Source organism: Hyperolius riggenbachi, chromosome 9 (assembly GCF_040937935.1).
Source record: "Hyperolius riggenbachi isolate aHypRig1 chromosome 9, aHypRig1.pri, whole genome shotgun sequence".
In the NCBI taxonomy this organism is placed as follows: Eukaryota; Metazoa; Chordata; class Amphibia; order Anura; family Hyperoliidae; genus Hyperolius; species Hyperolius riggenbachi.
The window spans coordinates 27540373-27566858 of NC_090654.1; the positions used below are offsets into that span (position 1 = coordinate 27540373).

Consider the following 26486-nt stretch of genomic DNA (forward strand, 5'->3'; position numbering starts at 1 on the left):
CGTGGATCGGGTATTTATTTACCCGAACCACGTGACCCGTTCGGCCAATCAGAGCGCGTTCGGGTCCGAACCACGTGACCCGTTCGGCCAATCACAGCACTAGCCGAACGTTCGGGTAATGTTCGGCCATGCGCTCTTAGTTCGGCCATATGGCCGAACAGTTTGGCCGAACACCATCAGGTGTTCGACCAAACTCGAACATCACCCGAACAGGGTGATGTTCTGCAGAACCCGAACAGTGGCGAACACTGTTCGCCCAACATTAACTGCACTGTTCGATGTTCAGACTGTACGTGCTGCACAGCAGTACAATGTGATATTGCCCTGCTGCACGTATTTTCAACAAAACGCAAGGCTGGCCATGTCACTGTAGTGAATGGGATCAGCAGCGTAACGCACGACAATGCAAACGTTGTAGTCCGATCACACGGCCATCTGCATTTCCTAGTGTGACTGAGGCCTAAAAGTGAGTATTTCTGAATAATATACAGCATTCTACTATATGTCACTACAGTGACTGTTTAAAAAGTGGTCTGAAACTCAGCATTTCCTCTTTGTTTTAAAAGATTGTTTACAGCATAAAATCTACTACCATTAAATAAAAATTGTAGCAGAACAACATTCAAACAGTTAAACAGTTAAACAGGACACATTGTTTACATTTCTTTGTTTGCGACAATTACTTTACAACCAACAACGTAATAACACTGAACTGCTCACATTGTAGAACCAGAGAGAGCTGAGAAGTGATCACTGGATGCATAATATATAAATACAGCAGCTATGCAGTAAAATGCAATGGTAGCTTTCAGAGCAGATAAATTGTACTTTAGGAACATGATAACTGTATGGGTAATAAAAAGAAGGAAAACACATTTTTATTGAATGCTTTGTCAGCGTTTTATCCTACTTTAACCTCTTAAAGAGAACCAGAGATGAAGCACCCTCTTGTACTTTACCTTATAAATCAGTGGGAACATGACAGTAAACGCCTAATCTGCTCTTTGTTTCATTGTTCTCTGTTTAATCTGACTGTTATCACCTCTGATAAGAATCCCCGACTGAGCACTCAGTCTAGCTTTGCTACGGAAAGATTATAGCTGAGTCTGTCTTCTCTGGTGTCTTTTCAAGACCAAGTCTGCCCTCTTGTGGCTCTGCTATAATGACGCAGGTATAATTATTCCCTGCAAAGCCAGACTGAATGCTCAGTCCGGGATTCTGATCACAGCTGATAACAGACACTTTTAGCAGTGAGGATGAAACAGAGAGCATGGTAAGTGTTTTCTCTAATGTCCTTACTGATATATATGGTAAAATACACAAGGGTGCTTCGTCTCTGGTTCCCTTTAAGGACTCTGCAGCTTTAAGAGCTAGCTGCAGAGCCGAACAATGCAGCACACTAATGATTCTCTCTCCCCCCCCCCCTTTTCTGCCCACCAACAGAGCTTTCTGTTGGTGGGTTTAGATCATAGCTGTGGGTATATTTTTTTTTTAGACGTATTAATCATTTACTTTTAAGTAAATTTGTGTATTTTTTTTTGTTTAACCCCTCCCTCCCCCCGCCAGCCAATCCCACCGATCGGCTCTCATAGACATCAGCCTATGAGAGCCGATTACTCTCTAAGCCCCCCAGGGGGACAGCCGAGTGACACGGCTGTCCCCACTACAGCGTTGCCGTAGATCGCAGAGCTGTACAATGTAAATAGACGTCGGTTTCGTCATCTAACAGTCTCCTAGCGACCGATGGGAGACTGATGACGGAGTGGAGCTCCATCAATCAAGCAGGGATGCACGCGCATCGGCAAGCGCGATCCCTGCAAAACCCCGCCCCAGGACTTAACGCCAATCGGCCTTAGGTGGTCCTGGGGCTGCCACCTTGCGACCGCCAATTGGCGTTAGGCAGTCGCAAGGAGGTTAAGGCTCCAATACGCTAAAGGCTTGTACCCACTATGTGGTTTTTTGCATGATTTCGCCGACTACCTGCAATATTTTATGAGGTAGTGAATGCTAATGTGGATATTGGGAATGCTGTAGATGTGATATACTTGGACTTTGCAGAGGCCTTCAACACTGTTCCCCACAAAAGTCTGGTGCAAAAGTTGAGGATGCAAGGACTGGGGAAGAGTCTGTGTGCATGGATAGGGAACTGGCTAATGAACAAAGAGTTGTGGTCAATGGATCATACTCAAAATGGAAGATTGTTAGCAGTGGGGTTCCACAGGGGTCTGTACTGGGTCAAGTGCTCTTCAATTTTTTTATTAATGACCTAGTAGATGCAGTAGTGAGCAATGTTGCTATTTTTGCAGATGATACAAAATTGTGCAGAATCATCAACTCTCAGGAAGATAGGGACATATTGCAAAAGGATCTGGATAGGATGGCTATATGGGCACATAAATGGCAGATGAAATTCAATGTTGAAAAATGTAAAGTCATGCATTTTGGTCGTACCAATGGTCTAGCACCATACAAAATAAATGGGATACAGTTGGGGACATTAAACTTGGAGAAGGACTTGAGTACTCATCGACAACAAGTTAAATAATTGTACTCAATGCCAAGCCGCTGCAGCTAAAGCTAACAAAATTTTGGGATGCATTAAAAGGGAAATAAAAACTTGGAATGCTAGCATAATATTGCCCCTTTTTAACTCTCTAGTAAGGCCACATCTGGAATATGGAATTCAGTTCTGGGCACCACATTACAGGAAAGATATTGCAGTTTTAGAGCAGGTGCAGAGACGAGCAACAAAATTGATACGTGGGATGAAAGGTCTCACTTACCAAGAAAGGTTAGATAAACTGGGTTTATTTAGTCTAGAGAAAAGACGCCTTAGAGGGGATCTTATTAACTTGTATAAATACATCAGAGGGCAATACACAAGCTTGGTGGATGAGCTTTTTATCCCTAGGCCTTCTCAAAGGACTAGAGGACATGATCTGCGCATGGAGGAAAAACGTTTTAGCCATTTATTTAGGAAAGGGTTCTTTACAGTAAGGGTGATTAAGATGTGGAATGCATTGCCACAGGAAGTCGTTATGGCAAACTCTATACCTGCATTTAAAGGGGGCTTAGATGCTTTCCTTGCGTTGAAAGACATCCATGGCTACAATTACTAGGTAATGCCCAGTGATGTTGATCCAGGGATTTTATCTGATTGCCATCTGGAGTCGGGAAGGAATTTTTCCCTTTTGGGGATAATTGGACCATGCCTTGTAAGGGGTTTTTGCCTTCCTCTGGTTCAACAGGGATATGTGAGGGGCGGGCTGGTGTTGTACTTTGTTCTCTAGTTGAACGTATGTCTTTTTTCAACCCAAATAACTATGTAACTATGATTACACGAAAAATGTTTTGCAAAGCGCGGTGATTATGACCGTCACCCCGGATCGCATCAGTAAGATTCCTTACGACTCCCACAAAAACCACTGCGATCGGTTAACCTCTCGTTTGCGCCCATCGTGTGCCGTCACGTGTTCCCGCGGGTAGGAAGATGTACCGGGGAACACGCTTTGTTGGGTGGCATTGCTGTGAGGTTCCCCGATCCACCTTCAGGTGAGTATTCAGCTAGGCTTTTATCATCTGAAACTGTTATTTGCGATAGATTTGTAGGCTTCTCCAGTGTGCGTAGAGGTGTCTCCCCTTATCTGCAGACTAGACTTTGTGGTTAAAGATGTGTACACACATCCAATTTTGATTGGCCATTTTTATCACTTCCATATACTATGAGGGCTTAAAGTGGTCTAACACCCAGCATTTCAACTTTGCTTTAAAAGATTGCTTACAGCTTATAAACTATTATGCCAGATTTTTTTTTTATCAGAAATTCACTGAATGGATTAAACATGACATTTTAGTGCTGCATTTAGCTAGAAATCCTCCTCCATGCTTGCTTGTTTAGTTACAAATTGTATCTATCTACAATGTAACAAACAAACACTGCTCTGAGAGAACAAAGAGGGCTTCCCCGGCAGGCTTTTCAAACGTCTATTTGTATTTCAAATAAAGATACATTTTGTAACTAAAGATAAGAACGGATGCGGATTCCTAGTTAAATCCAACACTAAAATGTCATGTTTAACCCATTCAGTGAATTTCTGCTTAAAAAAAAATCTGGCATAATAGTTTGTAAGCTGTAAGCAATCTTTTAAAGCAAAGTTGTAATGCTGGGTGTTAAACCGCTACACAATCTGTTCATAGTATTCAATAGTGTGCAAATGTATGTGGATTTTTTTCTGCAGTTAGGATTTAATATGCATTCACATTAGAAAAGTTGTTGACTTACTATAACACTTTTCTACTACTCACTTTGAGGCTCCATTGCTTTCAGTATTGGAGCGACCCCAAATGTTGCCACCTCACTTAAAGCCTTCGCCCCTCGTTCGGACACCTCGCACAAATGTCCGACCACTGGATGAATGCTCTTCACGTCGCTGTATGCCAGGAAGGCAATCTGGAAGGCCGACTGAAAGAGGGGCAAGTTGGCCAGTCGTTGCAACACATTGTTTTGTGCCTGAGATGGATAAAGAGATTAGAGGAGAGAGGACATAAAGAGACCTGAAAGATGGAGGAGAGGAGAGGAGTGGAGAACAGGATAGAAAGGGAAGGGTGGGGGGAAGCAAGGAGAAGAGGAGAGAAGGAAGGTGAGAAGTTGACAGATGAAGAAAGGAGGGGAGAGGGAGGATGAAAGGAGGAGCAGAGGGGAGAGGAAACAACAAGAATGGTGGGGAAGGTTGTGGAGAGGAGCAAAAAGGACCTTAGGGGTGGGTAAGAGTGAGGAGAGGAACAGTGTGGCAGGCAGAAAGGGCAAGAAAAGGACAGGAGAGGAGGGAAAAGGACATGAGGAATGGAAAGGGCGAGAGGTGGACAGAAGAGTAGGGAAGAGGAAAGGAGGGGCGGAAGAGGACGGGCGTGGCGGAGAGAGTTAGAAGAGGAGAGTAGTGGAGGGAAAAAAATAGAAAACATGGGAATGGTGAGATGACAGAAGAGGAGGGAAAAGGACTGGAGGGGCAAAAAGGGTGAGTAGAGGACAGACAAGGACAGGAGGGGCAGGGAGGGTGAGGAGAAGACAAAAGAAGAGGGAAGATGACCGGAGGGGCGGGAAGGGCGAGAAGAGAACAGGAGAGGAGGGTCGGGGAGCGTGGGAAGCGGACAGAAGGGGGGGGGGGGGAAGAGGACAGGTGGGGCGGGGAGGGTGGGAAGAGGACAGAAGGGAACGGAAGAGGACAGGAGATACAGGGAGGGTGGGAAGAGGACAGAAGGGGAGGAAAGAGGACAGAAGGGGCGGGGAGGGTGGGAAGAGGACAGAAGGGGAGGGAAGAGGACAGGAGGGGCAGGGAGGGTGGGAAGAGGACAGAAGGGGACGGAAGAGGACAGGAGATACAGGGACGGTGGGAAGAGGACAGAAGGGGAGGGAAGAGGACAGAAGGGGCGCGGAGGGTGGCAAGAGGACAGAAGGGTCGGAGAGGGTGGGGAGAGGACAGAAGGGTCGGAGAGGGTGGGAAGAGGACAGAAGGGGCGGGGAGGGTGGGAAGAGGACAGAAGAGGAGGGAAGAGGACAGAAGGGGAGAGTAGGGTGGGAAGAGGATAGAAGGGGAGGGAAGAGGACAGAAGGGGTGGGTAGGGTGGGAAGAGGACAGAAGGGGAGGGGAGGGTGGGAAGAGGATAGAAGGGGAGCGAAGAAGACAGAAGGGGAGGGAAGACGACAGGAGAGGCAAGGGGAGTGCGGAGAGAGGAGGGCAGAAGGCAGGAGATGAGGGCAGGGGTGATAAGTGAACAAGAGGGGGAGATTTGAGCTGAGGTGAGGAGGGGAAGTGCGGTGAGGGAAGAGGAGGGGATTTAGTGAGGGGGAAGTGGGAAGATTAGGAGAATTAGACAGACCAATATACAGAGACAGAGGGAGAGTTGATGAGAATGTGACAGACAGATACATTTACATTTTCATTTTTATCCTGGTGGTCTTTCTCCGCCATGGCTGAGAATATTTTCCTTTCCCCTTAGGAAGAAAAAAAACATAACTGTAATTTGGAGGCAGCTTAACGGTTCACAATAAAAAGTGACTTGGACAGAGTTCACACTTAAAGGATACCCGAAGTGACATGTGGCATGATGAGATAGACATGGGTATGTACAGTGCCTAGCACACTAATACCTAGGCTGCGTTCCTTTTTTTCTTTCTCTGCCTGAAAGAGTTAAATATCAGGTATGTAAGTGGCTGACTCAGTCCTGACTCAGACAGGAAGTGACTACAGTGTGACCTTCACTGATAAGAAATTCCAACTATAAAACACTTTCCTAGCAGAAAATGTCTTCTGAGAGCAAGAAAGAGATAAAAAGGGTCAATAGTTCATAGATTTTAGCTCTGGCATACTTCAATGAATGGGCCATTGAGCAAAAACAATAAAACAGTTAAAACTTAAAAAGTCTATTTAAACATAAAATAAAACTGTGGAATATCTTAAAAAGTCATTTTTAGGAGAAGGAAGATAGATACAATGTTTATTTCATTAGTTTATTTTCGCTTCGGGAGTCCTTTAACCATTTCAGCCCGCGGGGATTTTTCACCTTATGCATCAGAGCAATGTTCACCTCCCATTCATTCGCTAATAACTTTATCACTAATTATCACAATTTATTGATCTATATCTTGTTTTTTTCCGCCACTAATTAGGCTTTCTTTGGGTGGTACATTTTGCTAAGAATTAATAATTTTTTACAAATGCATTTAAACATTATTTCTCAGTTTTCAGCCATTATAGCTTTAAAATAATACATGCTACCATAATTAAAACCTATGTATTTTATTTGCCCGTTTGTCTCGGTTATGACACCATTTAAATGTTGTCCCTATCACAATGTATGGCGCCAATATTTTATTTGGAAATAAAGGTGCATTTTTTCAGTTTTGCCTCCATCATGATTTACAAGCTTATAATTTACAAAATATTCGTAGTATACCCCCTTCAAATGCATATTTAAAAAGTTGAGACCCTCAGGTGACTATTTATGTTTTTGTTTTGTTTTTTTGCGTTTTAATTGTAATTTTTTTTCCATTAAAAAATTTATTTGGGTCATTTTTTGGGTGTTGGGAAATAAACATTTAATTTTAAATTTTATAATGTGTGTAAATTGCCTTTTGGCCACATTGATTTTTTTTTTTTATGTCCTCCTCGGAAAAAAAAATGTTCAGAAAAACTGCGGCCTCTGATAAGAGACCGTCGGTTTTTCTGCTGGGGACTTAGATTGGTGAACAGGAACCATGTTCCCATTCACTGATCTCAGGGCTATCGGAGAACGGCACGGGGGCGCGCCGAAGCGCTCCACTGCAGCAGAGCAGCCGCCTTGACATGATGATCACGTCCGGGCGGCTGAAATGGTTAAAGTGGCCACACACTATACAACTGGTATATTCGTTTTCGATCCAAGATTTACAATTATTTTTTCTGATTGATGGTAAAAATCTGACCAATGTATCACACACATGTTCAGTTCTTCCCAAATATGAAAATACATGATTGAAAACTCAAATTAAATAAAAAATCTGAAAAAAATCAAATCAGAAAAATTTGCCACTTCCGATCGACTTTTTAAAAAAATATATACTAATAAAAAAAACCAGGAACTTTGATCAGATTTCTCAAACAAATAAGAAAAAAAGCTTTTGATTTTTCTGTGCAACCGAACATTTTTATTGATTTCTGTAAAATTTGATCATTTTACTGTATCGTCTCTGGCCACCTTGACAAGGATTGCATGCAATTTCTCTGCCTGCAAATTCACACTAGATCTGACAAGCCAAATAAATCATTGGCTTTGTCTACATTTAAAGGAGGCCACACAGGGTACAATAAAAAAAAGACAACTTTACTTACGGTAACGTCTTTTCCAGTAGTCAGAAGGACAGCACCCCTGGTGAGACTTGTCTCCCTCCCAATCGTGGACAGGAACTGCAAAAGAAAAGATTTGCATAACAAATTGGCAGCCATACATAAGCCACTATCTTACCACCAGTAACTCAGTTAATACAATAGATGACACGGACCGCATAGATGCTTACTTACATAATTATTATTCCACCCAAAAGAAGGGCGGGTTGCAGGGGTGCTGTCCTTCTGACTACTGGAAAAGACGTTACCGTAAGTAAAGTTGTCTTTCCCAGAACGTCATTGGACAGCACCCCTGGTGAGACGATGTACAAGATATAGGATCTAGGGAGGGACCACTGCCTGCAGCACCTTCCTTCCAAATGATAAGTCTGCTGCAGCCGAGATGTTTAGGCGATAATGTTTCACAAAAGTGTTCTGACTTGACCAGGTAGCAGCTCTGCATATCTGTTCTATAGATGCCCCTGCCCTCTCTGCCCAGGAGGTTGATATTGCTCTTGTAGAATGAGCTCTGATTGGAGAGATTAAATGCTTTCCTTGAACCTGATACGCTGATGTGATAGCCTGTTTTATCCATCGTGCCAGCGTTGCTTTGGAAGCTTTGTTGCCTCTTTGTTTTCCAGCAAAAAGGGTGAACATTGCGTCAGTTTTCCTCCAGGAACTTGTTCTTTCCATGTAGTGTATAAGACATCTCCTTACGTCAAGGGAATGGAGTCTCCTTTCCTTTTCATTACTAGGATTCTTGCAAAAGGAGGGTAGGAAGATCTCCTGATTTCTGTGAAAAGAGGAAACTACCTTGGGTAGAAAAGCTGCATCAGGACGTAATGTTATTCTATCCTCTGAAATGGTGCAATAAGGCTCTCTAATGGATAGTGATTGTAATTCACCAATTCTCCTGGCTGAAGTAATTGCCAGCAGGAAAATGGTTTTTAAGGTAAGAAATTTTTCCGAAATTTGCGCTAATGGCTCAAACGGAGCCTCACACAAACCCTGTAAAACAATGTTTAAATCCCAAGCAGGTACTTTTGTTTTAATTGCTGGCTTAAGTCTCTTTAAAGCCTGAAAAAAACGTACAATTAGATTTTCCTCTGCTAATCGTTTTTCTAAAAACACACTAAGAGCAGATACCTGTACTTTCAGGGTGCTGATACTAAGACCTTTCTTATATCCACACTGAAGAAATTCCAATACGGATTTAAGAGATGAATTGTTAAAGGATCTTTCCCTACACCAATCGTTAAATATTTTCCAGGCTTTTTGGTATATTTCTCGAGTCACTTTTTTCCTACTCTGTATCAAAGTTTCTGATAGTTCATCTGAAAACCCTTTGGACTTCAGGATGCCCCATTCAGGTTCCAAGCTGAAAGGTGAAGCATGTGTAAGTTCGGATGCCATACTGGACCCTGAGATAGCAAGTGTGGCAGAGGAGGAAATATTATCGGATCTGTTACTGCTAGTGCCCTCAGTGACGTGAACCATGGTTTTTTTTTTTTTTTGGCCACAGTGGAGCTATTAAGATTACTCGAGCCCTGTCCTGTATAATCTTCTTTATCACTCGTGCTAGCAACGGAACTGGAGGAAATGCATACATCAATACTTCCCCCCAATTGATCGAGAAGGCATCTACTTTCCATGGTAGATCTTCTGGAAACAGGGCACAAAATTGTTGGCATTTCGTATTCACTTTCCTTGCAAACAAGTCTATTTTTGGGCAGCCCCATTGTAACGTCACCTGCTGGAATATTTCCTGATCTAATGACCATTCGTTCGCATCCAACCTCTTCCTGCTGAGGTAGTCTGCCAGTTGGTTTGAGGTTCCTTTTAAGTGTGTCGCTGTTAAGGATGAGAGATTCCTTTCTGACCAAAATAGGATCCTCGTCGTCTTTTCCCATAAGGATTGACTCCTCGTACCCCCTTGTTTGTTTAGGAAAGCCACCACACTTTGATTGTCTGTCCTTATCCTCACATGAGACTTCTTGATTTGGGGCCCGAAATGTAGTAACGCTTGCCACACTGCTTGCAGTTCTCTGTTGTTTGATGACTGTGAACTGATCGTCATATTCCAGGCTCCCTGGGCCGGTTGAGAATTGAAGTGGGCTCCCCAACCCCATAAACTGGCGTCGGTTGTAATTGTATTCTGATGAGGAAAACTCCACAGACGACCTGGAGATAGATGATCCAGCTGTTTCCACCAAAGAAGAGAAGCCTTTGTACTCTGTGGAATGACGATTTTCTTGTCCAGTGACGTCATAGACCTGTTCCAAGATTTTAGTATCCACATCTGTAAGAATCTTGCATGGAACTGCCCCCACTGGAAAAGAAGAAGTTAGAAGACCTAGAAGTGCCATGGCCTTTCTTAGCGATATGCTTCTCAATTTCTGAAACGAGAGAACATTGTCAATAATAGCACTGATCTTCCTATCAGGTAACAACAATTTCTCCTTTCTAGTAGAAATAATGAAACCCAAAAACTCTAAGGATTGGAAAGGAACTAGGGCAGACTTTTCCCAATTAATCAACCAACCCAAATCCTGGAAGAAGCTCAAAGTTGTAGATATCTGATCAAACACGGATTTCTCAGAAGACCCCCATAATAAAAAATCATCAAGGTAACCGACAATATTAATCTGTTCTAACCTGAGAAGGGCTAGTACCTCAGACATAACCTTGGTGAATAGCCATGGGGCTGAAGATAATCCGAAAGGTAAGGCATTAAACTGAAAATGTCTTACCTCTCCTTCCATCCACACGGCGAACCTTAGGTATTGTTGGCAGGACAAATGGATTGGCAGATGAAGATATGCATCCTTTAGGTCTAGAGATGCCAAGAAGTCGTCTTTCTGTAAGAGATGAACTACAGATCGGATATTGTCCATCCTGAACTTTCTGTATTTGACCCTCAGATTTAGTTTCTTTAGATTTAGAATAAATCGATAGGTTCCCTGAGGCTTCTTTACCAGGAAGACTGGAGAGTAGAATCCTTGTTCTTTTTGGCCTGCTGGAACCTGACGAATTACCCTTTTCTGAAGAAGTGACCTTATTTCTGATTGAAGGGCTATTCTTAAAGATGGGTCTTTTGGACAAGGGGTTAGGACAAAATTTTGAGGGGGAGGCTGCTCGAACTCTATTTTGTAACCTTCTAATATTATATTCAGTAACCACTGATTGCTGAACAGTTGTTGCCATTTTTCGAAATAGTTGGTGACTCTCCCCCCCACTGGAATGATGGCGTCATTGCTTGTTTGTCTTTTTGGTATTAGTAGAGGTATTGGGGGGTCTTTGTTGTCTATAAGGGGCCCATCTTCTACCCCTGGAAGATTTGTTATCCGCTTCATTTTGGCGGGGGCCCGAAATGGCCGCTTATTTTGAAAAGGGCGCTTCCTTGGGAAATTCTTCTTATTATCCGCCGTACGATCTAGTGTATCGTCCAGCTTTGAACCGAACAGCAGATTACCTTCACAGGGGATACCACAAAGCTTAGATTTTGAGGAAGTATCCCCATTCCAGGTCTTAACCCATACTCCCCTTCTAGCCGAGTTGACTAGCGCCGTAGTTCGGGCTGCCAACTTTACTGTATCATCTGCCGCATCAACCATGTAATTTGAGGCATTCGTAATTTTTGGGAAGTCATTCAGAATTTCTTCCCTAGAAACTCCATTAGCAATCTTAAATTGTAGGTCTGCTAGCCAAGTTTTCAGAGAACGACTAACTGCTGTTGATGCCACAGCCGGTTTGAAAGTTAATGAAGCCGACTCCCAAGCCCTACGCAAAACATTATCCATTTTTTTGTCTATTGGATCTTTTAGGTTACCGAAGTCTTCAAACAACAGGTCTGATTTTCTTGACACCCTGGAAAAGGAAGGATCCAGCTTTGGCGGAGGACCCCAATAAGCCTGATCATCCGGGGCAAAAGGGTAGCGCTTAGATAAAGATTTGGGCCAAAAGGCCCTTTTCTCAGGATTTTCCCATTCTTTCTTAATCATAGATTTAAGAGTAGAATGGACCGGAATGAATCTAGATTGGGGGTCCGCCAAACTTTCATACATCTGGTCCAGGGGTGTCAGGGGTTTTTGCTCTGATCTAATACCCATTGTTTCATGCATGGAGGTTAGGAGATCTTTCATTAAATCTGGGGAAAAAGCAAATTTCTGTGATTTCTCAGCTTTTTCTATCTCTTCACCCTCAGATATCTCTTCAAATGCAGATATTTCCCCCTCAGAGAGTTCTGAGGCCTCTATATCACTCTCCCTACTTCTCCTAGCCTGCACAGGAATACGTGCCGGCGGAGTAGGAGAAGACCCAGTATTGATAGGTATAACAGCAGCGTCACTGCTAGGGCCAGGAACATCAGCAGGGTTGGGGGCTACAGCTTGAGAAGAAATAGCAGAATCCTTAATTTCTTTGATTGCTGAAGACATTTCCGCCCGCATCCAACCCATCAGATCTTTAAATATGACAGGGGATTCATCCTTAACCAGCTTATTTGTGCAATCCTGGCACAACTTTTTAGAGGATGAGGATGACAGGCGAGTGGAGCAAATGGCACATTTCTTCGCAGATTTGCTAGATCCACTTGATGCATGCTGACCCTTGTCAGTTTTATCATGTTTTTCAGGCTTTTCATGTTTTTCAGGCTATAAAACATAATAATAAGCCAACCATTAGCACCCTCTCTAGTACACACATATATATATATACACACTGCATATCTATATTCCCATTGTACTTGCCAGAGAGGTATCTTGGGCTGGCCTGGCAGACTGCACAGGAGCTGACCCAGAAGCGTCCTCCATGCTCACATAAACCACCAGAGTGAGACAGGGAAAAGGATTAAATCCAGAATCACATGAACAACAGGGCTCAGCTGACTAGCCCATTAGCATAATTTATTTGCATAATCCCCTGTCGCGGCACCTGCCGCTTAATAGATATGCATAATTACCTCGTATTTCCGCAGCCCCTGCCGCGCTATTTGCTAATTACCTCAGCGAATCAGCTGATGCTGATTCGCAATCACCTCCGCGGCCCCTGCCGCCCAATCAGAGTCACGCTGGACGCCGCGCGTGACAACTTCCGGGTTGACCCGGAAGTACCTTGGTCTGAAAACGCGCCTGCGCTATATCTCTGCTGCCTCATACGGAGAAGCCTCCTCCACGCTGCAGGGCTCCGACTGTCCACTGTACAGCATGCCTGGAGCCCTGAAAGACGTTGCCCCCGATCATCTGTCATGGATAGCATCCTGGAGACCTCTCCTCTGCATTCCCGTCCGGGACAGGAAACTGAACTGAGTTACTGGTGGTAAGATAGTGGCTTATGTATGGCTGCCAATTTGTTATGCAAATCTTTTCTTTTGCAGTTCCTGTCCACGATTGGGAGGGAGACAAGTCTCACCAGGGGTGCTGTCCAATGACGTTCTGGGAAATATATATATGTACCAGCCAGAACCTGAAGTCTGGCCGCTTCGCGCTCTGGCCGGTAAAAGCTGAAAGTGGCCATGTCCCTGCGGCCAATGTGCGAAATGTATTAGAATTCAGGGCGGCGTCGTTCCCCCCTGCTCTGGCTCCTCCCCACAAATTCTGGCAGCCCGAGGACACTCACATCCCCCCTTCCTCCCCCTCTCCCAGAGTCGTTCGCCGCAGCAGGAAATATTATTTTCACATTACATACCGTGCTATTTGCATTTTTTTATATACACATACACACACACTCTTTCATAATTCCATTCTTTTTGTTGTCTATACAAACAAAACAAAGTTTGACATGTACTGAAGTGTTACATACCATTTATTAAAGTTTAATACAATTTGACAATCTATCACACGACACCATACAATTCTTGGTAAAGTTAGTCTGAATTTTCCAACACATTCAATCTCAAAAAAATCAAGGAAAAAAAAAAGGGAAATTCAATCAGATTGTTCAGTCGAAATTAAAAAAAAAAACACTTTCTGTACACCTGATTGTTTTCAATGAAATTACAGTAAAATCGAACAAAAAAATTTGTATCGTATGTGGCTACCTTTATTTCTGCAAGTGGAAAAAAAAACAAAAACGATGTCAATGTAGCGTTTTTCTGCGCTCATTCAAAGTCATTGGCTATTTTGTAATGAGTACAGTATGTAATTATTTTTGTTTTATAAATACAGTAAAAGCCTGTTATCCAGAACTCAGAATCATCAACCAGAGAAAACAATTCTGGCTTTAAAAGATGCATAAATCTATTTTACACTTCTTTATACAGTAATAAACCTCTGTTACATTAAGTTAAAGTGAACCAGAGATGAAGCACCCTCTTGTATTTTACCATATATATCAATGGGAACATTAGAGAAAACACCTACCCTGCTCTCTGTTTCATCCTTCACTGCTCAGCCTGCTTGTATCAGCCCTGATAAAATCCCCGACTGAGCATTCAGTCTGGCTTTGCTCAGGAATCATTATAGCCGAGTCTGTCTTCTCTGATGTCTTTTCAAGCTCAAGCCTGCCCCCTTGTGGCTCTGCTATAATGACTCAGCTATAATGATTGCTCAGTGGGGGATTTTATCAGGGCTGATAAAAAGCAGGCTGAGCAGTGAAGGATAAAACAGAGAGCAGGGTAGGTGTTTTCTCTAATGTTCCCACTGATATATATGGTAAAATACACGAGGGTGTTTCATCTCTGGTTCACTTTAAGTCTGTCCTTTGTCATAATTTGTTTTTAATTACTGCATTTGAACATTAAAGTATAACCGAGGTGAAAATAAACTGCTGAGACAAGATATTACCGTATATTTATCCTTCTACTCATAAACATGACTTTTTAAAATATCCCAGGGTTTTTTTTTTCTTTATTTAAACATTTACAAAGTAGGCTGAATGTTTTACAATCTTTAGTCATTGGCAGCCTATTAAGTGTACCAAAGTTAGAAAAAGGTCAATAGCTCCTTTATTTTATCTCTCTCTGCCCTCGGAAGTTGTAATCTGCCAGGAAAACTTGTATAGCTGCAGGGGCGTAACTAGAAATCACTGGGCCCCCCTGCGAATATTTGGATGGGGCCCCCCCCCCCATAGGTGCCAAATAATCGTAATGGGGCAGCGTTTCACTGTAAATTAATTGTAAAGTGGGCAGCATTTTACCAGACAATCGTAATGTGGGCCAGAAAATCGTAATGTGGGCAGAGTTCACCAGAAAATCGTAATGTGGGCCTTTAGAAAATCATAATGTGGGCAGAGTTCACCAGAAAATCGTAATGTGGGCACCAGTCCTTAGAAAATTGTAACGTGGACAGCATTCACCAGACAATCGTAATGTGGGCAGCGTTCACCAGAAAATCATAATGTGGGCAGAGTTCACCAGAAAATCATAATGTGGGCAGAGTTCACCAGAAAATTGTAACGTGAGCAGCAGTCACCAGAAAATTGTAACGTGGACAGCATTCACCAGACAATCGTAATGTGGGCAGCGTTCACCAGAATATCGTAATGTGGGACAGAAAATCGTAATGTGGGCAGAGTTCACCAGAAAATCGCAATGTGGGCAGCAGTCACCAGAAAATCGCCATGTGGGCATCAGTCACCAGAAAATCCTAATGTGGGCAGCAGTCACCAGAAAATCGCAATGTGGGCAGCAGTCACCAGAAAATCGCAATGTGGGCAGCAGTCACCAGAAAATCCTAATGTGGGCAGCATACACCAGAAAATCGTAATGTGGGCAGCAGACACCAGAAAATCGCAATGTGGGCAGCAGACACCTGAAAATCGTAATGTGGGCAGCAGACACCAGAAAATCGTAATGTGGGCAGCAGACACCTGAAAATCGTAATGTGGGCAGCAGACACCTGAAAATCGTAATGTGGGCAGCAGACACCTGAAAATCGTAATGTGGGCAGCAGGCACCTGAAAATCGTAATGTGGGCAGCAGGCACCTGAAAATCGCAATGTGGGCAGCAGACACCTGAAAATCGTAATGTGGGCAGCAGACACCTGAAAATCGTAATGTGGGCAGCAGACACCTGAAAATCGCAATGTGGGCAGCAGTGACCAGAAAATCGCAATGTGGGCAGCAGTGACCAGAAAATCATAATGTGGGCAGCAGACACCTGAAAATCGTAATGTGGTTAGCAGGCACCTGAAAATCGTAATGTGGGCAGCAGTCACCAGAAAATCGTAATGTGGGCAGCAGACACCTGAAAATCGTAATGTGGGCAGCAGGCACCTGAAAATCGCAATGTGGGCAGCAGACACCTGAAAATCGTAATGTGGGCAGCAGTGACCAGAAAATCGCAATGTGGGCAGCAGTCACCAGAAAATCGTAATGTGGGCAGCAGTCACCAGAAAATCGTAATGTGGGCAGCAGACACCTGAAAATCATAATGTGGGCGGCAGACACCTGAAAATCGTAATGTGGGCAGCAGGCACCTGAAAATCACAATGTGGGCAGCAGGCACCTGAAAATCACAATGTGGGCAGCAGACACCTGAAAATCGTAATGTGGGCAGCAGGCACCTGAAAATCGTAATGTGGGCAGCAGACACCTGAAAATCGTAATGTGGGCAGCAGACACCTGAAAATCGTAATGTGGGCAGCAGACACCTGAAAATCGTAATGTGGGCAGCAGACACCTGAAAATCGTAATGTGGGCAGCAGTCACCAGAAAATCGTAATGTGGGCAGCAGACACCTGAAAATCGTAATGTGGGCAGCAGACACCTGAAAATCGTAATGTGGGCAGCAGGCACCTGAAAATCACAATGTGGGCAGCAGGCACCTGAAAATCACAATGTGGGCAGCAGACACCTGAAAATCGTAATGTGGGCAGCAGGCACCTGAAAATCGTAATGTGGGCAGCAGACACCTGAAAATCGTAATGTGGGCAGCAGACACCTGAAAATCGTAATGTGGGCAGCAGACACCTGAAAATCGCAATGTGGGCAGCAGTGACCAGAAAATCGCAATGTGGGCAGCAGTGACCAGAAAATCGTAATGTGGGCAGCAGACACCTGAAAATCGTAATGTGGGCAGCAGGCACCTGAAAATCGCAATGTGGGCAGCAGACACCTGAAAATCGTAATGTGGGCAGCAGTGACCAGAAAATCGCAATGTGGGCAGCAGTGACCAGAAAATCGTAATGTGGGCAGCAGTCACCAGAAAATCGTAATGTGGGCAGCAGACACCTGAAAATCGTAATGTGGGCAGCAGACACCTGAAAATCGTAATGTGGGCAGCAGGCACCTGAAAATCACAATGTGGGCAGCAGGCACCTGAAAATCACAATGTGGGCAGCAGACACCTGAAAATCGTAATGTGGGCAGCAGGCACCTGAAAATCGTAATGTGGGCAGCAGACACCTGAAAATCGTAATGTGGGCAGCAGACACCTGAAAATCGTAATGTGGGCAGCAGACACCTGAAAATCGTAATGTGGGCAGCAGACACCTGAAAATCCCCCTCCAGCTAGTCAATGTGTGCGGGCAGCGGGCAGCAGCGGGATACATACCTTCTTCCTTGCGTTCCATCGCCGCCTTCTCGCTCTAGCGGCTGACGTCACTTCCGCTTCCGGAAGTGACGTCAGCCGCTAGAGCGAGAAGGCGGCGATGGAACGCAAGGAAGAAGGTATGTATCCCGCCGCCGCTGCTGCCCGCTGCCCACAGACGGTAACTAGCTGGAGGGGAGCGCAGAGGGGAGAGCCCCGAGGTGAGGGAGATCAGGGAACTTCCCCTCTCCCCGCCGACTGTGGGCAAGGCTTTCCCCTCATGCTGCCACCCCTCCAGCCCCCAAAAAACGGCCCCGAGCGGGCCCCAGGGGGGGGCCAGGCTCCCCCGCGGGCGCAGGCGCTGCAGGGCCTATTGCTACGCCCCTGTATAGCTGTAATTTGCTTATCAGTGATGTTTACTATCTTCCCGACAAGACAGAAGCTGTCACTTCAATGCCTAGAAATGAACTCTTTCAGGCAGCTAAATAAAACAAGTAAAGCAGCCTGGTTATTATGTTTTGCACTGTACATACACATGTTTCTCTCATGTCACATATCGCCCTAGGTACATGTTAATACAGAGTTTATGGTGAGTATACAGTGTTGGGTATAGCACTGTTTTTAGCTAGGCCTATTCTTAACATTGACTCTCAATGAACCTGCACTTATCTGGCATCGGCCAATCCCCATTGGTGAAGGATAATGGGGGTTTTACTGTAATAGGCAAAACTACAATTGTGGTAGAAGATTGGGCTCAATTCACAAAGCATTACGGCGTGCGGTAAAGCAGAAAACAACTGATTTTACCAAACATTGGCCCTTAGGCACTTATTCACTTTTTTCCTAAGTTTTCTCCTAGGTGATCATTTTTTTAACTTCTCTTTAAAGAAAATCTGTAATGAAAAAACCTCCCCTAGGGGGTACTCACCTCGGGTGGGGGAAGCCTCCAGATCCTATTAAGGCCTCCCCTTTCCTCCTCGGTCCCACGGCGGCGGCGAAAATCCTCCCGGAGCGACGGCGATGTAAATATTTACCTTTTGGCTCCAGCGCAGGCGCAGTATCCGCTCTTCCCACGGAGATAGGCGAAAATAGCCGATCTCCGTCAGGCCGCTCTACTGCGCAGGTGCAAGTCTCCTGCGCCTGCGCAGTAGAGCGGACCCGACGGAGATCGGCTATTTCTGTCTATCTCCGTCAGAAGAGCCGCAACAGCGCCCCCCGCTGGAGCCAGAAACAGTAAATATTGCACAGCGCGACAAATTGTCGCCTGTGCCTTCCGGGGGCTGCAACGAGACCGCCGTAGGACACAGGAAGACGGGGGAAGCCTCAATAGGGTCCAGAGGCTTCCCCCTACCGAGGTGAGTAGCTCCCAGGGGAACTTTTTTTCAGTACAGGTTTTCTTTAAAACACCTTTTCAGCATTTTGCAATGAAAAAAAAGTACCAAAAGTAGTAGAATAAAAGTACCATCAAAATGATTTTGTGTATTTTCTTGCTTGCTGGGGTTTTAAAAGGCATTTTATTGACAAGGGTCCATATGCAATCAACTTTTTCTCCTGAGTTTTCTCCTAGGAGAAAAAAAAAAAAGTACCAAAAAGTAGGTAACAAAGTACTATTAAAATTATTTTGAGCATTTTCTTGCTTGCAGGTGGTTTAGAAGGCATTTTATTGACAAGACGTCATCATATCACCTAGGAAAGAACTCAGGACTAGATAAGTGTAATTGCATATAGGCCCTTGGCCCTTATGCAATTAACTTTTTCACCTGAGTTTTCTGCTAGGTAATATTTTGCCAACGTGTAAATAAAATGTATTTTAACCACTTGACGACCACAGGCTTACACCCCCCTGAAGACCAGGCTATTTTTCACAATACAGGGCTGTGCAGCTTGGTCACCGTGCTGCACAGCCCTGCAACTTAGCACACACATGGTTTTAACCTCCTTTTGTTGTCCTTAATAGGACACTCTCCAGGAGGTTTCTGATTGCTGCTGCGATCTTTTTTTTTTTTTTTAATAAGAAAGGGGAGGCTTTTCCCTCCCTCCCTCCTTCCTCTCTCCCGGTGCCGTCCTAATCGCCATAGGGAGGCGAGCGGCACTTATCCCCGCCTCTCATAGGCATCAGCCTATGAGAGGGCTCCATTCCCTACCCAATCCGGGGGACAGCCGAGTGTCTGCTGTACATCGCTGCAGGAGATCGCAGCGCTGTACAAAGGTAAACAAAGGGGAATGACTTCCCCTTTCGGCAGAAAACGGCCTGCCAGCCGCGATCGCATGAGCGCATGCGTTCCCTGCCAAACTGCAGCTCCAGGACTTGACGCCAATCCGCGTTAGGCGGTCCTGGGGCTGCCACCGCGGTCACGCCCATCGGCATGACGCGATCTTTAGGTAGTTAAACAAATCAACAAGCAAGAAAATATTCAAAATAATTTTGATAGTTCTTTTTCACCTAATTTTGGGTAATATCTCAAATGTAAAGTGCTGAAAAATTATTTTAAATACAAAATGATCAATTATCTCTTGAGAGAAAACTCAGGAGAAAAAGAATATGCAATTAACTTTTTCTCCTAGGTGATATTTTTAAACTTGTTAATAAAATGCCATTTAAGCTACCAAAAAGCTATAAAATAATACTCAGTACTTTTTCACTTACTTTGTGTTACTTTTCTCAGTTGAAATGTGCTAGACAGTTATTTTAAAAAGAAGATGAAACATTGGCCTCAATTCACTAAGCTTGTCTTCTGTCTTTAAAGGGACTCCGAGCAGTGCAGAAACTATGGAAAGATGCATATCATTTTAAAGCTCTCTTTCTCCTCTTTCCAATGATATCCAAACCACCGTGCTACACTTTTTAGTTTTCGCTATTTTCACGATCGAAATTGCCGTGGACGCTGAATGGAGCTGCTGACTTTGAGAAAAAGTCGTCCTGTGTAATACAATGTAACTATGGAAAGATGGATATCATTTTAAAGCTCTCTTTCTCCTCTTTCTGACGACACCTAAATCCAAATCTGGACTCGACCCTTCTCAGTGAAATCTTCAATATTTTATTTGTAATACAAAAAGCGGTTTTTGTATTACAAATAAAATATTGAAGATTTCACTAAGAAAGGTTCGAGTCCAGATTTGGATTGGATGTGTATGGACAGTATTGTATGGGAGACTTGATGAACCTCCCTCCTTCATCTGTGACTCCCCGAGGATTATTCACTAGAGCCTGAGGCCTGCAGACACTTGCTTGTGCCCTTGGGTCATATGCAATTCAGTTTTTCTACTAACTTTTCTCCTAGATCAGTGAAGGCTAACCTTGGCAATCCAGCTGTGGTGGAACTACAAGTCCCATGAGGCATTGCAATACTCTGGCAGCTCTAAGCATAACTCAGGGAGGCAGAGGCATGATGGGATTTGTAGTTTTGTCACAGCTGGAGTGCCAAGGTTATACATCACTGTCCTAGGAGATATTTTTTCATCTTCTGTTTAAAACTACTTTTTACCACTCTGCAATTGAAAAAGTACTAAAAAGTAGGTAAAAAAAAGTACAGTCAATTTTTTTTATTTTTTTTAAGTATTTCTTTCTTGCTGGTGACTTAAGTGGCATTTTATTGCTAATGTGTGAAAATATCACCTAGGCAACAACTTAGAAAAAGTGAATTTCATATGTCCCCTTGTCATAAAATGCCTTTTAAACTACCAGCATGCAAGAAAATACTAAAAAAAAAAATGATAGTACTTTCCCACCAACTTTTAGGTATTTTTCTTCAACTGGAAAACGCTTTAAAGATATTTTAAAGTGAATATAAACATTATCTCCTAGGAGATAACTAAGAAGAAAAGTGAATTGCATATGGGCCATTTTGTCACATGTCAATCCAGAAAGGCTGTTACCGCATGGAGAACTAAAATTACCAGCTAGTGAAATACATTTTCAAACTCGTGAGATCGATAACAAACTTGTGAGGTAAATACCTCATAAATGTCAGTTCACAAAGGATAACACATGCAGTAAAACAAGCGAGATGTAAAGTATTTTATCCCCAGCCTGGAGCTGTCCGTAAGATAATAAACCGGTGTTTGTGATGTCACAGAAGGGTGATAAGCAGGGGAAAGAAGGCGAAACAGGGAGCAGAGAAAAGTTAATCAAACTTTTTAGGAAAGTAAGAAAGTTAATGCATTTTTCCCCCTAATTTCATGTGTTGTAAAAAACGATTCCTCATTATTATTGGGTAATAATTAAAATTTTTTAAAGCGGAATATAACCCAGAATTTCTTCTTTGCTCTAAAAGATTATTTACAGCATATAATATACTAACACAATGTTTTTTTTTAGTAAAACAGCATTCGAAGGGTTACATCACAGGGCTGACTCTTTCTTCTGCAGGGAGAACCCGCATCCGAACTGCTTATAATCTTATCTTGTGTACACATTCTTTACTTGATACATTTATGTAAACATTCTCTGGCTGTGCAGGACTTCAGCTTAAGAGTGCTGAAGTGAAAAACAGATCAGAATAACTGCTGGCAGCATTCACAGAATGACAACAGTTATAAATAAAATGCACCAGCAGCTTTCAAAGTAAATTAACTGAACTTTGGGAAGTTATAATATCTAAATGAATATTAATATTTGGGTACAAAAGCAAATATGATCATTGTATGGGTTATAAAAAGTAGAAAAACACATTTTTGTTGAAAATGTTGTCAGAGTTTTAAACCGCTTTAATAAAGATATAGCATTGTATTAACAGTTTTTAATTACTACACAATAAAACTGAGGATTCATTTTTACAACACATGTGAAATTAGGGGGAAAATGCATTACCTTCCTTACTTTCCTGAATAGTTCAATGTACGATACAATTTTACGCAGCTTGGACTTGCTCTTTACTTGTCAGTATAACAAGGAATGCTTTCTGTAGCAGAACCGGCTTCCAATTTCCCTGCACTGCAATCCATAAAACACCAAATGAAATAGCACATAATTCTTTCGACATTCTGCATGAGGTAAAACCATTGTGAATTGTCAGGAGTTGGATTGATAATTTAACAAACTATTACCGCATGTGTGAAGAACTAAGTGAATACTCAAAATTAAATAAAAGTGACACGTTAGGTAATTTCCTTCACATCAATTTTTTTACCAAACATGTCTTAGGGCTGGTGCACACCAACAGCACATCTGTGCGCTTTTAAAAACGCCAGCGCTTCGAAAAGAGCCTGGCTAATGTATTTGAATGGAATGGATCACACCAGAGCGATGTGATTTTCTCCCAAACGCAAACACGGTTCCTGCAGCATGTCTGCTGATTTCTGAGGCGATTCAGCCTCAATCCTAAAGTGAACCAGAGACGCAGCACCCTCATGTATTTTACCATATATATCAGTGGGAACATTAGAGAAAACACCTACCCTGCTCTCTGTTTCATTCTTCACTGCTCAGACTGCTTCTAATCAGCCCTTATAAAATCCTGACTGAGCATTCAGTCTGGCTTTGCTCAGGAATCATTATAGCTGAGTCTGTCTTCTCTGATGTCTTTTCAAGCCCAAGCCTGCTCCCTTGTGGCTCATGCTATAATGACTAAGCTATAATGATTCCTGAGCAAAGCCAGACTGAATGCTCAGTCGGGGATTTTATCAGGGCTGATTAGAAGCAGGCTGAGCAGTGAAGAATGAAACAGAGAGCAGGGTAGTTGTTTTCTCTGATGTTCCCACTGATATATATGGTAAAATACATGAGGGTGCTTCGTCTCTGGTTCACTTTAAGTATAGGAAAGTGGAAAATCGCTCTGAAAGGCGCTCGATCATAGTGATTTTCCAAGCGTTTTTGTTACAGAAGCTGTTCAGTTACAGCTCTACTGTAACAAACAATAAAAAACGCTACACCAAAACGCTCCAAAAATCGCTTGGCACATGCCTAGAAAAATCACTTCAAAAAGCGCTAAGCGTTTGCATTTACGCTAGCGCTTTTTGGTGTGCACTGGCACTGGTGAAATGAGTACATTGAGGGAGGTTTATCAACACCGATGCAGGTGAACTGCTGCAAAAGTGATGCAGATGTACACACGCTCTGAGCTGCTCCGATTCTGCACCCAATTTCCTTGTGCTGGTCTTGTTAAATCTGCACCAAAGTTCTGCAGGTTTCTAGAAAGGCCAGTAATGGGATAATCTGCACAACATATACAATATGTATCTGTCAGGAGGGAGAGGTTGATCTCTAGAGAGTAATAACGAGAAATTCTGCAGAATATACCTTGCTGTATCAGTCAGGAGGGAGACACTGCTGTATCATACCTGGTGTGGCCAGAGAATGTCTTTCTGAGAGTCTTCTGATGGTTGGGCTAATCAAAAGGCAGACCCTAGTCCTCAGATGCTTTCATAGGGAATTGCAGAATGAATTAAGCAGGATCGGGATGGAGTTTTATAACTAATCTGTACATGACCAAAACTAAGCTGTAACCAAATGATAAGGCATCACCTGACTGAGCACATCTGATGTATCTTGAGTTATACAACATAACTGCAATTAAAAGGAAATGTAGCCGTATCCACTATTTATTTCAGAAAATTTTACCACACAGTAAATTCAGCTAGCTCTCAATCTTTGTGGTTGGACTTCAGGCAGACAAAAAACAAACTCCATTAAAAAGACACTGAAGCGGAAAAAAAATGATGATATAATGATTTATATGTGTAGTACAGGTAGTCCCCGGTTTACGAACGCCCGACTTACGAACGCCCCGCCGATACGAACGGCCGCCAACCCGCCACGATGACGTCACGCAAGCGGGGACTAACTCTTCTGCTGCCGTTTTTAAAGCAGAGTAGGCGCAGAGGAAGGCAGATAGGGGACATCTCACCTGTTCCACAGCGGTAGAAGGTCCCAGCGTGCTGCCCGGAAGCTGCGCGGCCCGTCCTCTCTCTTCATTCACTGTCCCCCCCGACGGCTTCTTATGCGTTGCATAATGACGCAATCAGGAGAGGCCCCTTAGTGGCGGCGCCTCCTAATGCGTCATTATGCGACGCATGTGAAGCCGCTGTGGGGACAGTGAACGAAGAGAGAGGACGGGCCGCGCAGCTTCCGTGCAGCACACTGGGACCTTCTACCGCCGTGGAACAGGTGAGATGTCCCCTATCTGCGCCTACTCTGCTTATAGAATGGGGGTAAAGGTGGCTGTCCCGACTTAAGGACAGATTTAGGTTAAGAACGAACCGACAATCCCTATCTCGTTCGTTAACCGAGGACTACCTGTACAGCTAAGAAATAAAACATTAGGAGCAGAGACATAAGTATAATGTTGTTTCCAGTTCAGGAAGAGTTAAGAAACTCCAGTTGTTATCTATACAAAAAAGCCATTGAGCTCCACGACTTTCAAAGTTGCAGAGAGCTCTGTCTTCTGAAGCTTGTTATCTCAACTGTCAGTCACTGTATTTTCTTTTTCTCTGCAGAGGACAGGTCAATAGTTCACTGGCCTGCTCTGTAAAATCCTTTAGAATGCTGAGTAGTGTGTAAACTGCAAATATTAGAGAATGATGCAATGTTATAAAAAACTATATAACTGAAAATAAAAATATGAGAATATTTTCTTTTCTACTAATGTTCTAGTGATTATCTGTACTACACAACCAATTCATTATTTCATTTTTTTTTTTGCTTCAGTGTCTCTTTAAATCCTAGCTATGCATTCATTAAAAGAAGCCTAAAAGTACATTTACATTTTTAGCTGGTAGTCTCCCGCAGCACTCTGCACAGCTGGTCACACACTGGGATGGGGAGGGTCAACACTGTGATGTCAGCGGGTGAGAACTCACCGATGACTCGTCAGGATACTATAAAATCATCAGTCCAGGGGTGGAATATTTATAGGGAACCTGAGGTAAGAGGAATATGGAGGTTGCCACATTTATTTCCTTTTAAAGGATACCCGAAGTGACATGATGAGATAGACATGGGTATGTACAGTGCCTAGCACACAAATAACTAGGCTGTGTTGCTTTTTTTCTTTCTCTGCCTGAAAGAGTTAAATATCAGGTATGTAAGTGGCTGACTCAGTCCTGACTCAGACAGGAAGTGACTACAATGTGACCCTCACTGATAAGAAAGTCCCAGCCTCACTGAACTTCCAGCAAGCGCATTTCCTACGCCTGCAGGATGCATTTACAAAAAATTACTGTGGCCATCTTGTGGCCAAAAAGTAATACTACACCCAAAAACATTTTACAAATACATTATTTTCCAATATAAAATGAACTCATTAACTCCCACACTCCCCAATTGTTACCAATTATTTTTTTTGTAATAAAAAAATAAATAAAAAAAATACAATAAAAAAAAAAAAAACATAAATAGTTACCTTAGGGACTGAAATCTTTAAATATTTATATCAAGAGGGTATAACACTGTTACTTTATAAATTATGGGCTTGTAATTAGGGATGGACGCAAAACTGAAAAAAATGCACCTTTATTTGCAAATAAAATATTGGCGCCAAACATTGTGATAGGGACATAATTTAAACGGTGCAATAACCGGGACAAATCGGCAAATAAGTTACATGCATTTTAATTACAGTAGCATGCATTATTTAAAAACTATAATGGCCGAAAACTGAAAAATAATGATTTTTATTTTCAAATGTTTTCCTACTTTCCCATTAAAACACATTTAGAATAAAATAATTGTTGGCATAATGTCCCACCTAAAGAAAGCCTAATTGGTGGCGAAAAAAAACAAGATATAGTTCATTTCATTGCGATAAGTAATGATAAAGTTATAGGCGAATGAATTGAAGGAGCGCTGAAAGGTGAAAATTGCTCGGATGCTGAAGGGGTAAAACCCCTCAGTAGTGAAGCGGTTAAATCTACTTTTTAAGTTTTAACTGTTTTATTGTTTTTGCTCAATGACACTTTCATTGAAGTATGCCAAAGCTAAAATCTATGAACTATTGACCCCTTTTATCTCTTTTCTGCTCTCAGGAGCCATTTCTGCTAGGAAAGTGTTTTATAGTTGGAATTTCTTATCAGTGAGGGTCACATTGTAGTCACTTCCTGTCTGAGTCAGGACTGAGTCAGCCACTTACATACCTGATATTTAACTCTTTCAGGCAGACAAAGAAAAAAAGGAACACAGCCTAGTTATTTGTGTGCTAGGCACTGTACATACACATGT

General features: G+C 43.0%; 1 protein-coding gene across 1 annotated transcript in view; it reads right to left on the reverse strand.

Annotated features, from left to right (window-relative positions):
• Positions 1–23693, reverse strand: part of LOC137532095 (perilipin-3-like) — a 150906-nt gene extending 127213 nt beyond the window's left edge. The window contains exons 1-3 of the mRNA XM_068252238.1: positions 23612–23693; positions 5934–5992; positions 4306–4510 (exon numbers count right to left, since the gene is read on the reverse strand). Of these exons, the coding sequence (XP_068108339.1) occupies positions 4306–4510; positions 5934–5969 (241 nt within the window). The 5' untranslated portion in view covers positions 5970–5992; positions 23612–23693. The remainder of the gene's footprint in view (positions 1–4305; positions 4511–5933; positions 5993–23611) is intronic.
• Between the last annotated feature and the right edge of the window lie 2793 nt (positions 23694–26486).